This window comes from Adiantum capillus-veneris, chromosome 15 (assembly GCF_014529385.1).
Source record: "Adiantum capillus-veneris isolate H3 chromosome 15, ASM1452938v2, whole genome shotgun sequence".
NCBI classification, from domain to species: Eukaryota; Viridiplantae; Streptophyta; class Polypodiopsida; order Polypodiales; family Pteridaceae; genus Adiantum; species Adiantum capillus-veneris.
In genome coordinates, this window is record NC_140945.1 from 18432089 (window position 1) to 18445235 (window position 13147).

Genomic DNA, 13147 nt, shown 5'->3' on the forward strand with positions numbered 1-13147 from the left:
CGAGTTCTAGTTCACATCGCTGACCAATTGTTGCAAGTAATCAACACAAGTGAGCCCCCCTCCCCCCCCCCCCCCCCCCCCCCCCCCCCCCCCCAAATATGATACCCCCCTCCCTTATTTTTAAGCTTGAGAGGTAAATTATTGGGGGCCTGCCCCTAACTTATACGCTTATGTAACTTGTAAAAAAAACCCCTCCCCTGCACTTACGTAGTGCGGTTATAAGTTTATCATGGTGAATCCCCCGGGCTTGGTTCCGGCTACCTCTTCTGCCAGAGAATGCTAGCGCTAGGCTTTCTTATATACTTGCCGAGTTAAATTGCCCTACCCACTTTCCCAACAAAAGTCACTTAATAATAATAAGTGAAAAATAGCTAAAATAGGGAAAATAGGTCTATGCATTGTAAAAATGCTCTTGATGGGTTCTGACTGTAATCTGATAGTCATGCTGTGTGCGACCAGAGGATATGCATCGACTCTAAGTGTATGGACATGCACGGTTTCCGAACAGACTCACAGAAGTGCCAGAACACTTCTTAAGCTAATTGAATTGAACCCATGTCATGAAGTAGCTTGTCCACGTACACATAGGGTTAGATGTGTACGTGACACATTAGGGGATTTTTGGGGTCCATTTTGGGCCCTCAAAAAGAATATCCAACTCAGCCAAGCACTTTAATAAAAGTCCTTTTTTATATATTTTTTGGTATAACTTCTAATTAAGTATAAAAACACATGTAAATGAAGTGATATCTTAGTATGTATATCTTTGTGAGATTTTGTGCAAAAGTATTGAAGATCTATATCTTGTCATGATTATTTCAAGCTTTATGGCAATAAAATGAATTTTGCGGAAAAAGATAAAACTGGCGGGAAATCAAAAGTTAAACATAAGCTTTGATAGTGTTTTCTTTACGAAACATTTTTTCCTTCTTTATTTTTTGAAAAAGTAATCAATATCTATACCTTGTCATGATTATTTCAAGCTTCATGGTGGTAAAATGAATTTTATGCGGCAAAAAATAAAAATGGAGGGAAATCAAAAGTTAAATGTAGGCTTTAATAGTGTTTTCCTTATAAGACATCTTCTTCCTTATGTATTCTTGCAATGGAGAACTCTGCTCAAGATGTTTACTCTAGTTCTCAACACAAACGTAAATATAATCTTCATATTGATATAGGGGAAGAATACGAGCCTTTACAAAAAAGAAACAAAACTCGTAATTTTACATATGATCAGAAACACCAGTTGAGATGTTTAGGTCATCAAAATATAGATCTATGGTGTGATGGGAGTATATATCCAATTAATCCTTGCTTGTTCTCAACTCCTAGTTTTTGATATCCAACATCTCTTTTACAATTTGTTGGAGATGGAGCAAAAGGTCTTTATGGTTACTGTTGCCATTTGTCGGAGGCATCAAAGCAAGTAATTGCTTTGAATTAAAAATTGATTGAAGAAAATGCTATTTTAATTCAAAATCATCACTTGAGCAATTGAAAAGTCAATTCTCTGACCAAGACTATATCTGACCTGGAGAGAGATTTGAAAAAATCTCATATAAAGAATACTGCTTTGGGATTGAAACAAAGATGTCCAACAATATCCAATATTGAAACATTGAAAGTTGGAGGTGGTGGACTTAAGAGAAGAATTAGAGCGATAAAGTAAGTAGTTTATTTTATTTTGTCTCTTTTGCAAGCTTTAATAGAATGTTTAGTTAGTTTCCTTGTTTTTCTTACATATCTTGCTTTGTGCGCATTGTTTGACTTTGTAGGGACATGATGCATCCTGAAAAAGAAAATATTGATCCAATCATGGCATAAAAATATTATTCTTGTTTGATCTCATCATCTATTGCTCGGGACCTTATTGATTCTTCCAAATTCAAGAAGGTGAAACGGAATATTATTAATGAGTTTATTAATGAAGCAGAGGTAAGTACTTCAAACATACAAAAGGTCATTGATGACAGTGGTATAAGTAGAATGGGCTATTCACAAATCTTTAAAGAGGCGAAAAATAGATTGAAAGATAAGAAAATCTCTTCATCTATATTGCCTACCCTTGCTAGTATGAAATTTTTAGAACAATGCTCAACTCAAAAGTTACAAACTTTTTGGGTCCTCCTCTACACATCGAAGGAGACTTTTCTACAAACAAAAGAGTGGCGCATTGAGCAAGTTCAACAATATATTTTTTGATTTGGAGAACCTTCAACATAAACAACAAACTTATTTTTGTGATCAAGCTCGATGAATGTGAAATGCTCAAGCATAAAAAGACCAAACCTGTGACAATCACACTCATGAATCAAGCACTTACCAAACAATTTTCTGGTCATACAAATTGTAGCCCAGATGAAGACAAGGAGAGAGATTTCAGTGTACAATCAGAAAATCATATTTGGTGGCTGGGATCATTTGAGATAAAATGCTAAGTGATATTTTTCTTATCAAAACATTGCAGATTATCACACTTTTAAAACCTTATGAGTGACTGTGATTGATGGTTATATACTACAAGTTGATAAGGAAGATCATGATACTTTATACTGGGCTTTTCATCAAAGCCAAGTACTAACAATCATTCAAAAACAAACAGCAGGAAAACTTTTACAAGTGAAGGGTGTTGGCAGTTTTTTTGTTGAGTGGCACATGATAGGTGACCTCAAAACATTGAAATGCATGTATAACATCTCGAAGGGTGCTCTTTAAAAATATCCTTGTTTATATTGCATGCAATCAGCAGATTATTTAAATCAGCGAAGCCAATTACAAAAACCTACAAGGGATCTTGAAGATTCAAACTTCAAACCTGTTCTAAATATTCCACTATCACATGTACGTGTCTGTACATTACATGCATTGTGCGGAATTATAGAGAAAATAATCTACTTGTATATCCAATTTGCGTGGAAGCTCAAACCTGAAAAGGCATCAAAAGAGGGTATTCAAAAAATCGAAGAAGTCCTTTGTAGCATTGGACTTCATGGAGGTCATGTCAAAATCACAAAATGCTCTAAAAGGTCAAAAACATCACATGAAGTTCCAACAAAACCATCAATTGGTGGTGTTAAAGCACGAAGGTTTCTATCAAACCATGGAAAGGTCTCAAACTCAACGATCAGATTCAACTTGTGGAAGCTATTACATAATGCAGTAAAAGATCATGCTGACACGGGTGAGGCAAGGAATCGTAAAGCAGAGGTATGGATATGTTTAGATGAAATTTTTTCTATATTTGACAAAAAAACATGGACCCAAGAGGACAACATTAAATTAAGACTTGCACTTCAAGCTTTTGGCAAAAGCATGCAAGAAGCTTGGTCATCTCAGACTTAACACATTACATGGTATGTTACTTTTTCTCTTATACATGAATTGTTTTTTTATAGTTTTATTTAGAGAGAAATATACAAACTACATGCTATTATGAAAAGATTGATTTTATTCATGTGTATTACTGTAATGTACTACTCGTTTACAGCATATTTTACACAACCATATTCCATGGTTTACAAAAACATATGGGTGTCCTTCAATATGGAGCACACAAGGAATGGAAAAGTCACATTATCAAGCACGAGGAGCTTAATTTCGCCATACACAACATGGGGGTGGAGCTACTAGATCCAACAGTTACAAAGAGGTTTTCTTTTGGTTTTATAGAAGGATTATTCTTCAAAAACAAAAAAACGAGCTCTCAAAAGAAAGATGACAAGCACAAGCAATCAAAATATCGCAGCAAATTCAAAGATGACAACAGTGGAAGAATTCTACCGCACAACAAAAGTTAGATTCCTGGAGACTCAATAGAACCAGAGATAGTAAAGTTTGGGTTCTTAATAATCAGACAACAAAAAATTAAAGTGTAAGCAAGTACATGAGCTACACACTTCCACTTGAGATTTTCTACATAAATTTCTTGAGTACTTTCATGTCTTCCTCTTCTTCCAAAGCTCCTTTTGATGTATTTTCTTAGTCTTGAAACCTTTCAAACTCACAGTGTCGTAGCAAATGTCTTTTTCCACTAGGTGTCAGCCTATTTGGATCTTTTTCTCCAATGGAAAGCGCATATCCTGTGTAAGTTAGATAATATCTAGCTAAAGATCCTTGGAGACCATGCGCATAGCCAAAAATTTTGATTGTAGTATTTCTTTCAAGCAGAATGACTTTGTTGCTATTTGCAGGAGCTTTACAACCACCAAGATACCTTGACAATGTTTTCAAAGCAAAAATTGATATGTATGCATTAATGGAATACTTTGAATGGAATATGATAAGATGTGGACTCGCTATTTGTCCTATATAAAACTTGAAAGCGGCATCTCTACTAAAGTTAGGCTCTCTTGATCCTCCTGGTCTCTTCAAAAATTCATCCTTGTGTGCTTGTAACTTCAAACCAAATAAAAATAGATTAATTCATAATGACAAATAGCTTAAAGAGATATACAAAAATAAGTGAAGAAGACTTACGCTAATGTTTTCATCATAGACTAGTTGGTTTTCATTCAAAATGTTGATCGATCCCTTGATCTTCTCCTGGTTGTGTGGGTCTTCTACAATTGGAACGGTCACTTGAGATCCTCTTGACTCTACATCATTGTCTTTTTCATTTGGAGAGTGGGGATCCTTAACTGTTTGTTGTGCCAAGAGAAACTCCTCTTTAGTAGGTTCACAATATTCCAAAGCTTTATCAAAACATATTCTAAGAGCTTTTGCTGAGTCAAAACATGTTTCAAGAATTTTGAATGTAGATTCTTGCTCCACAAAGTCTTTATATTTCATTGGCTCATCATCAGTACCCACATTGAAATTCCATCTTTGAGCAAGAATAGCAAGCATTTCATCTTCTCTCAGATTAAAAGCTCTTTGAACATCGGTCAATAGAACATACTCACATTCATTGAGAGGGAAGGTTGAAAGAATAGGTACAGGTAAGTGTTCCACAGGCTTACTTAGGCTCTCAAAGATCTTGGTGTCTGAACTAATAATTGCAAGATCAGGCTTTTCAGATTCGTGTTCCTCTAATAACATGTTGAGCTCTTCTTCAAATTCAAATTCCTCATTGACCTCTTCAACTCTTCATTGTCCTCAAGTTCCCCTCATCGTCTCGAATCAAAAACAAATACACTAAGAAGCCCTCATTCCTCTTAAGGAGTTGACACTTATGCTTGCACTTTGGACAATGAAGGAGAATAAGTTTGCTATTCTCAGGAATTGCCGCATATTTTTTGTTTAGCCTTGAAGTTGCTGACAGGAAATCTTTTATAAGACCTATTGCATGGACATAAACTTATGTAAGGTAGGTTACCTCTCTTGCCCTCACTAGCCGCTCATAATCTAACGCTTGCTCCTCTAGGAAAGATGAATGAAAGGATAATACTTTTGCGATATCAAGAGGAGTATTAAACATTTTGTAGTAGAGATCATAATCTTCAAGGGCTTTGCTATCATAGATTAACTCTATAATCAAACTCTCTGGGTCCTCTATTTCTGTCACAAAAACCAATACCAGATTCATATGCACATTTTTTCTTTGTTAGCCATTTTAATAGCACAAAGTTACCTTTTTTAGTTTTCTTTTTCTCAAGCTCTTCCAAATCATCGTATATACTTGAGGACTTTGCTTTGGAAATATCGGTTGGTTTTTTGGCATAGCCGTGGTCTGCCACACAAAAAGTAGAGATATTTATTCTTTTTTCTTAGTCAATATTAAAGGCTTCAAACCATATTTATTTATTTATTTATTTATTATTCCTTGCTAGTTGTACCATACTTCTTTTTTATATAAACAATTTGGTTCTCTCATTCAAATTAAAAATTTTCACATAAAAGAAATGTCAAAGATAAGGACCCAAATTTACACATCCTATGGTAATTGCATGTTATGTTCATGCTGAAATGTCCTCTCCTACTCTACTTTGCAACCAATAATATTGACTAAAACCAGATACCCAGAAACCCCCCATGGACAAATACCACTACACTTATACGTCATGATTTGATTCAACAAGATCTCCGCATTCATGGCTCCTACATGCTCCTAACAAATAAAGAATATGAGAAACTCAAAAGATCCCCCACCCCTTTTTGTCCATTCTCCCTCGCCCTCTACAACCTAGACTCTAGCTAGGTCTGCACGTATGGCTACTGCTGCCTTGTCATCACCCTTATCTTCACGGCCCTTGCCATGGCAATCTCCCAATGGCTCCCGCCCTACCATAGTCTTGGTTTCCCCTGCTCTCCTCGCCCTCTTCTGCCTCCTTCACGCCCTCTTCTCTCGTAGTCCTATAACCCTGTATAAAGCTGAGTCACCCTCTTTCCTCCTATGCAAGCAATACAAAGATTGACACTCTGTGTTTCCATCAGTAGATCATCATCTCTCTCTCTCTCTCTCTCTCTCTCTCTCTCTCTCTCTCTCTCTCCTAACACAACAAGTTGCGCACGAAGTTCGATCTGCTCTTCCTCAAAGAGAGTAGGTTTCTAATTCAGCCCACCAATCCCTACTTTCTTACACACATGGCACACACACACACACAGAGAAAGAGAAAGAGAGAGAGAGAGAGAGAGAGAGAGAGACTCTGACTTCCGTGCATGTAGATTGCCACCTCACCCCAATCACTCTGCATGAGGAGGATCTATCTCTATTTTGCTTTTTTCCCCTGCTTCGCACGTCGCATCTAGAAAGGTTCAGCGTTGGGTTTCTTTTCAAAAATTTGTAGCACCTACTAGGATTTGATTAAATAGGCATGGATAATGATGAGATGATGATTTTCAGTATGACTTTTTAATCATCTAGTTTGACTCTTTTACTTTACTTCATTTCATTTTATTTTCGTATCCAGACATTGGATTAGATCCACATGGATTGTATCAGTTTGGTCTAATAGGTCATTTTGAAGCATTAAAAATATTTTTTGTATAGTGTTAAGCCTTTTACCTAGCTTCAATGCCACATCAATTTTATATTTAGCAAAAAAAAAAAGAGATGCAACCATTGTGCAAAAAAAGCCAATCCTCGACAGAAGCATTGGTTTTTTTTTCACAATAGGTGCATCTCTCTCTCTCTCTCTCTCTCTCTCTCTCTCTCTCTCTCTCTGTGTGTGTGTTTTTGTGTGTGTGTGTGTGTGTGTGTGTGTGTGTGTGTTTGTGTTTCTTTGATCTCTCTCTCTCTCTCTCTCTCTCTCTCTCTCTCTCTCTCTCTCTCTCTCTCTCTCTCTCTGTGTGTGTGTGTGTGTGTGTGTGTGTTTCTTTAATCTCCTCTCTCTCTCTCTCTCTCTCTCTCTCTCTCACACACACACACACACCTTCACAAAATCTTGCTCTGCTTGCAGACGACTACGAAGTGCTCCTTCTGCTATTTGGACGCGCCGGACGACCACCTCTGTTGTTGTTGCCTCTGCAAGAGAACAACGTGCTGCTCCTAGACAACAATGCGTTGTTGCTGTTCGGACGACGACATGCTGCTACTGCAAGAGGATGACGGGTTACTGCAAGAGACAACACTGCTGCTATTGTTTCTATTTGGACGCGCCGCTGCAAGACAACTACGGGCTACTGTGCAAGACGACATCGTGAGAGAAGATAAGGTAGGATTTTTTGCCTTGTGAATTAAGCATTAGTATTAAAATAACTTTTAACATTGTAGACCCCCTCCCCAAAAGAAAGGACCCACATACACACCTCCCCTACCGCCTCTGACCGTCTGAGAGAGAGAGAGAGAGAGAGAGAGAGAGAGAGAGAGATGAAATGAGATGTTATATTAAACGGCTTCAAAAGGCACACACACACACACACACACACACACACAAATGAAATGAGATGTTAAACTAAACGGCTTCAAAAGGCCAAAATGACCTATGAGACCAATTTGATACAATCCATATCCAATGTCTTGGTAAAAAAATAAAATGAAATGAAGTAAAGTGAAAGGGTAAAAACAAAAGACTAAAAAGTCATACTGAAAATCATCATCCACGCCTGTTTAATCAAATCCCATTGTGCTTCTAATATCTACTTGAATCAAATCATGACGTATAAGCCTACTGATATCTATCCATGTGAGAGAAAGGGAGGGTGGATCCAAGGAGTACTGGAATGGAGGCAGTCTATCCACGTTGAAGCCATGCGACTGAAACCATGAAGTCATCTACCCATACCAACATGTTGTGTCCCCTTGTAGCGCTAGCTGTTGGGATGACTCAAGTGCTAGGCAAGCATATATGTCTCTCGGAAGGTCCCATAAACTATGCATGAAGGAAACTAATCTAGTAAGGGCCTCAACTTGGGGGGGGGGGGGGGGGGGGGGGGGGGGGGTGCTCTAGCTCAGCTGATTAATCTCATGTGGCACTAAGGCCTTAGCCCGAATCATCCGAGAGATCATCGAGACGAGAGGCCTCTCCATACATCTCCATCCATCAGTGCTACCAAATTTTTCCCTGGGGGTCCACTAAGGGCCCTCAAAATCTGAACCCCATAGAGCATAGCTCAAGCCACTAGAGTGTCAAAAAGCCACAGCTTTGTTCGAGGTTCATGAAACTGAACCTGTGAATACATCTTCTTCAAACCTCCCAAGGCTGCATAAGCTCTCGTCAATCTAGTCTTTGTTGCTCTCCTCAATGAAAATGCCGGTCTATTGTCCCAAGATAGGTGTATGCATATATATATCCACCATCTCTTGGCCATATGTAAAAGTAGGTGTTGACCTCCTGACCCACTATGGTGTGGTGTTAAACACCATGACCTTGGTTTTCCCAGGTCAACAGACAATCCACCCTCTCAGGTATAGCTTGTATGCAGGAGTCTCCCCACCCATGTTTTCTGTGTCTAATGGCTTTTCCATGGGGATGGGAGGCTTGCATGCACCTGCCCGCCTTCTACTTGTCACTTTCTATTGGAAAGTTCTGTTAGATGCAGCATGTCTACTTAGACGATTCAGCAACAACGTACGCAAGCTCAGGTCATTGTGAGCACGAGCAAGGACCAACTCATGCGACTTTGAGAGAGAAAGAGAGAGATCTCAACGACCACTACCATGGGATAGTAGACAGAGAGAATACACGACCTCTCACAAGAAGGATGGAGCACATTCACGTGTAGGCCCTGCTTGGTCGCTCCTCTCCCAATCCTTCCCTCCTTCTAGCCTACCTGGCACCTATCGCCTCGTCAAGAGATCTCTGTCCCACAGATACTACATGGCCAGAGAGAGAGACAAAGAGAGAGGGAATGATCTTTAAAAACTTCTCATGGACAAAGAGATAGAAATAGACCAAAATCGCATGGCAGCCCACGTGTGAGAGAAAGCTCTAAAACCTCTTTGTTCTACTAAATTTAACACTAAAATCTCACCCTTTTCTTTTCCTTCCAAACACAATGAGCCTTATTTTTCTCTAGCTGGTGTCCCCTACTAACTATAATAAGATTGCTCATAGCTCCAAGGTTCCCAGAATCCCTAAGAAGAAAGCAACTCAATGGCCATGGGGATTGCCTTTACACTCACTCACATGTGGCTATGCAGAATCCGCAACACTGGCAAGGGTGTAGGTAACCTTGACGGGATATGGTGATCACAAGATATTGGGCATATAGCTCAGAGAAATGGAGGGGCTATAGGTGGAGAGAACTGGGATATTGCGCTCACAACTCTCATTGTTGTGCTGAAAAGATGCCTCAAATTTCACCTTGTCTCAAAAAATGTGCCCATATACCCGTTGGTCTTTCAAAATAAAAATAAAAAACTTGGGATTTACCCCAAGCACTTGCAATATGCAATAGTCTATGCCCTTCTCATCTCCAATTTGCCTTCTATGCCTACCTCATCCATCTCCTCTACAACTATAGGAGTCTCTTTCTCCATGTGAAATTTCTCTCCCATAGAAAGTCCTCAAGGCTAAAGGTCATCAATGTGAAAGCATAGGCGATTACATCCATAGAGAGGCTTTTCTTGGTATGTAATGATGTAACGAAAACAACATAGATAAGAAGTAGACATAGGTGAGAGTATTTATGAGAAGGCATTAGTCTACGGATGTTCGTGCCTAGCGGTGCTGCAGATTTTGTTCTTGAGGGGTAGAGAGGGGGAGGGGAGGTTGCTAGTCTACCCTATGTTAGTGCCTAGCAATGCTACTTTTTGTTATTGAGGGATAGGGAGGGGGATTTTAAGGATTGAGACTGTATATCACCTAGATTCCTCCCAGATTCCATACTTACATCTCATACTCATACTCCACATATTCCCAAAGTGGAAAATTTAGAGCTAGGTGAAAATCATTGAACATGGGTGGTGACTTTATTGCCTCTCAACGAGGCAACTGCCTTATTTATGTATGTTGCTACCCAAGCACATTATTATCCTTATAAAGGAACCAAAATTATGTAGTTGATATTGTTGTTTCTAGATATACTCTCCCGCAGCCTCCATCTCTCCTAATCCTAGGTGGTCAATGAAGGACATCTTATTGTTTGTGATACCTCCTCCTTCATGAAGAAAGTGGTAAAATTTTACTAGGTGTGATCTAAAGATGGAGAGAATTTTAGACATGCTCTTTTTCATTTTTCTTTTTGGCAAGCCACAGGACTTTCAAGTAATAAACATGACGAGAGAGAGAGAGAGAGAGAGAGAGAGAGAGAGAGAGAGAGAGAGAGAGAGAGAGAGAGAGAGAGAGAGAGAGAGATGGGGGCGGGGGGGGGGGGGGGGTTTGGTTGTGTGGGGGATGGCATTAAAATTTGATCTATACCTACTATGCCAAAATGGTATTTTGATTCATGAGAGAACTGAAATTTTTGCAGAATAAGTACATTCGCTCAAGCAGTGGATGCAAAGAGGGATTGAGATGGGGGCATATAGCTTTAGCTTGTCTTCAAGGAGCTTGTGAGGACTATCTGATAGAGTATTTAAATGACACATATATTCTTGTTGCTCATGCACATAGAGTTACTGTCATGTGGAAAGATTTTAGTAGTCTCGCAATGCTAAGAGCGAAGTTTGAAAGTTTTCGGCATAAACCAATCTTTGTAGATAAAAAACTGAGAGATATTCTATTGGTTCCTCCAGCAAGGCTTCCTAAAGATAGGGTGAAGATTCAAGATATAAACATGATAAGGCCACAAGATTAAATCAAGAGAAACTTGAAAATTTAAAAAGACAAGAAGAAGATAAATTGAAACAACAAATTGTAGCTCAACAGTTAATGATCCTTCATAGAGAAAACCTTATGATCAAAAGATTAGTAGGTTTAGATCCAATGTCGAAGTTTTTGTGATGGACCAAGGACATCCAGAAGGCTATGCTCTAAGAGTTGAAGAAATTGAAATGTTGAAAAGTAGAGAAGAAGATCTATTAGATACTTTTGTTCAATTCTCAGCAAGGTAATTTTTCTTTCTTTGCTTGATTTTAGTTTTCATATATTTGAAGATACATATAATGGTTGAAATTGTTTTGTAGTATTATAAAATCCGAACTCGATTTCAGCTAGAGGTTTTCATTCTAGATTGTGCAATTTCTCAAGTCCTCAATGCACGAAAAGCTCCAAAAGAACTCCTTCCATGGTTTACATATTGTCCAGAGACAATGAGATTGGCCGTATTTCCTTATTGCTCAAGGTAAACTGTTTATATATTCCATTGAGTTAATATCTCAGAAAATGATTTTTGTTATTGTTTTATGAATTAATAGGAGACACTGGAGCCTTGCAATTATAGACATCCAAGAGAAATACACAATGTATTTCAACTCTCTTCCGGAAACCATCCACTCTGAAATCAAAAAGTAAGATCTCATTTTCTAAAGCTCTTACAGTTTAAAAGTGCTAACTTTTTTTTTTTAGCCATGCAAACCTCTTGATTATCTCATTTTCTAAAGCCCTTAAAGTTTAAAAGTGCTAAGTTATTTTTTTTAGCCATGCAAACCTCTTGATTGCCACAATTGAGTCTTTCCACCAAGGAGGTTTATTTTCAAAGGAACAACACATAAAAACATTCGAGTAAGAAATACTCACTTTGTCATGAATTACAATGATATTTGAAAGAAAAAATTTTGATTCTCAATGTGAGAATCTATAAATGTTGCAAATACCTACACAACAAGATAGTCACAAGTGTGGTTGGTACTTGCTCTATGGTATGAAAGCACTTCTGAGCCGTTTATATAGTCATGACGATCAAAAAGAAAAGGTAAAGACTGCAACTTTAAATTGACAAAGAGTATTGAAATTTTTTTTAATTAGTTGAGTGGTTTAATTTCATTGTAGATGCCAATGCAAGATTACAAGGAGCTTGACTTGCTAAAATTCAGAATGGATATGATCGAGGATGTAGTAGATAGACTTTCGATGAGAAGCTGGGAGAAGCCAAAGAACTTGTCGAAATCTGAAGAGCCTAAAGGTCTAGGTGAGGCCTCTAACGAAGACAAAGAGGAAGAGCTAAGCTGGAAAAGGTGCACATCAAAGAGAAAAAGCGCCATTGAAGAGACTGATTTAAATTTGGAGGATGTTTCATATCTTCCACATGATGGATTGGAAGACATTGACTGGAAAGTTTTAGATCCTCAAACAAGTGAATTTCCTTTAACAAGCTCTCAACCTCATGATGCTTTAGCTTCCACAATTTTGAATATCTCTGAAATAGTAGATCAAAGTGAAGAAAAGAAGCATAAAATTCAATATGACAGTGCAGATATCGAACATAAAAAAGACTAGTTTAATTTGGATTTAAAGATATTTGCTATTAATTGCTTTGTAGAGAAAACTTACTCATATGGAAACTATGTGAATCAAGTTGTATTGAAGACTTTCACAGCTCATTTTGCTCTCTCTTCTTTTAGAAATCTGCATTGAAATTTTTTTAAAGAATGTTCTTTTAAAAAATAGAAAGTAAAAATATCTTATCTTTCATCCATTCATTTGAAATATAAAGTTCTCTAGAAGATCCACTTCATCCTCTGTGATTAAATCTTGTCTAAGTTGTGAGAGAGTACATCGTTGACCTATTGATATAGTTGTTTGAAGTTGCACATCCATCCAAATGTCCACTTGCTTCAACTGATTTTCTTGCATGCTTTCAAGATCTTGATGGAGTAGTATCCAAACACCTCTCACTCTATGAGATCAATGATAATAAAATGATAAAATAAAATTTTGAGATTTTA

General features: G+C 38.0%; 2 protein-coding genes and 2 pseudogenes across 2 annotated transcripts; 3 read left to right on the forward strand and 1 right to left on the reverse strand.

The window, feature by feature from the left end:
- Window positions 1-1779: 1779 nt before the first annotated feature.
- On the forward strand, window positions 1780-3342 carry LOC147440353 (uncharacterized; annotated as a pseudogene).
- Window positions 3343-3912: 570 nt separating this feature from the next.
- LOC147440354 (uncharacterized) lies at window positions 3913-5524 on the reverse strand (annotated as a pseudogene).
- Window positions 5525-7205: 1681 nt separating this feature from the next.
- On the forward strand, window positions 7206-12421 carry LOC147440355 (uncharacterized). Its single transcript, XM_086483511.1, has 4 exons — window positions 7206-7592; window positions 11447-11604; window positions 11678-11770; window positions 12252-12421. The coding sequence occupies exons 1-4, from the start codon at window positions 7437-7439 to the stop codon at window positions 12286-12288; spliced, it is 444 nt and encodes a 147-aa protein (XP_086339637.1). The 5' UTR covers window positions 7206-7436; the 3' UTR covers window positions 12289-12421.
- Window positions 12304-12709, forward strand: LOC147440356 (uncharacterized). The gene has a single exon (XM_086483512.1). The coding sequence runs from the start codon at window positions 12333-12335 to the stop codon at window positions 12696-12698; it is 366 nt and encodes a 121-aa protein (XP_086339638.1). The 5' UTR covers window positions 12304-12332; the 3' UTR covers window positions 12699-12709.
- The last annotated feature ends 438 nt before the right edge of the window (window positions 12710-13147 follow it).

Bases quoted from the DNA above. Each gene is read 5' to 3' on its own strand.
- LOC147440355 (XM_086483511.1), top strand. From the start codon at position 7,437: ATGCGTTGTTGCTGTTCGGACGACGACATGCTGCTACTGCAAGAGGAT. The intron at 7,593-11,446 runs GTAGGATTTTTT...ATTGTTTTGTAG, and splicing joins ACATCGTGAGAGAAGATAAG to TATTATAAAATCCGAACTCG. The intron at 11,771-12,251 runs GTAAGATCTCAT...ATTTCATTGTAG, and splicing joins ATCCACTCTGAAATCAAAAA to ATGCCAATGCAAGATTACAA.
- LOC147440356 (XM_086483512.1), top strand. From the start codon at position 12,333: ATGAGAAGCTGGGAGAAGCCAAAGAACTTGTCGAAATCTGAAGAGCCT.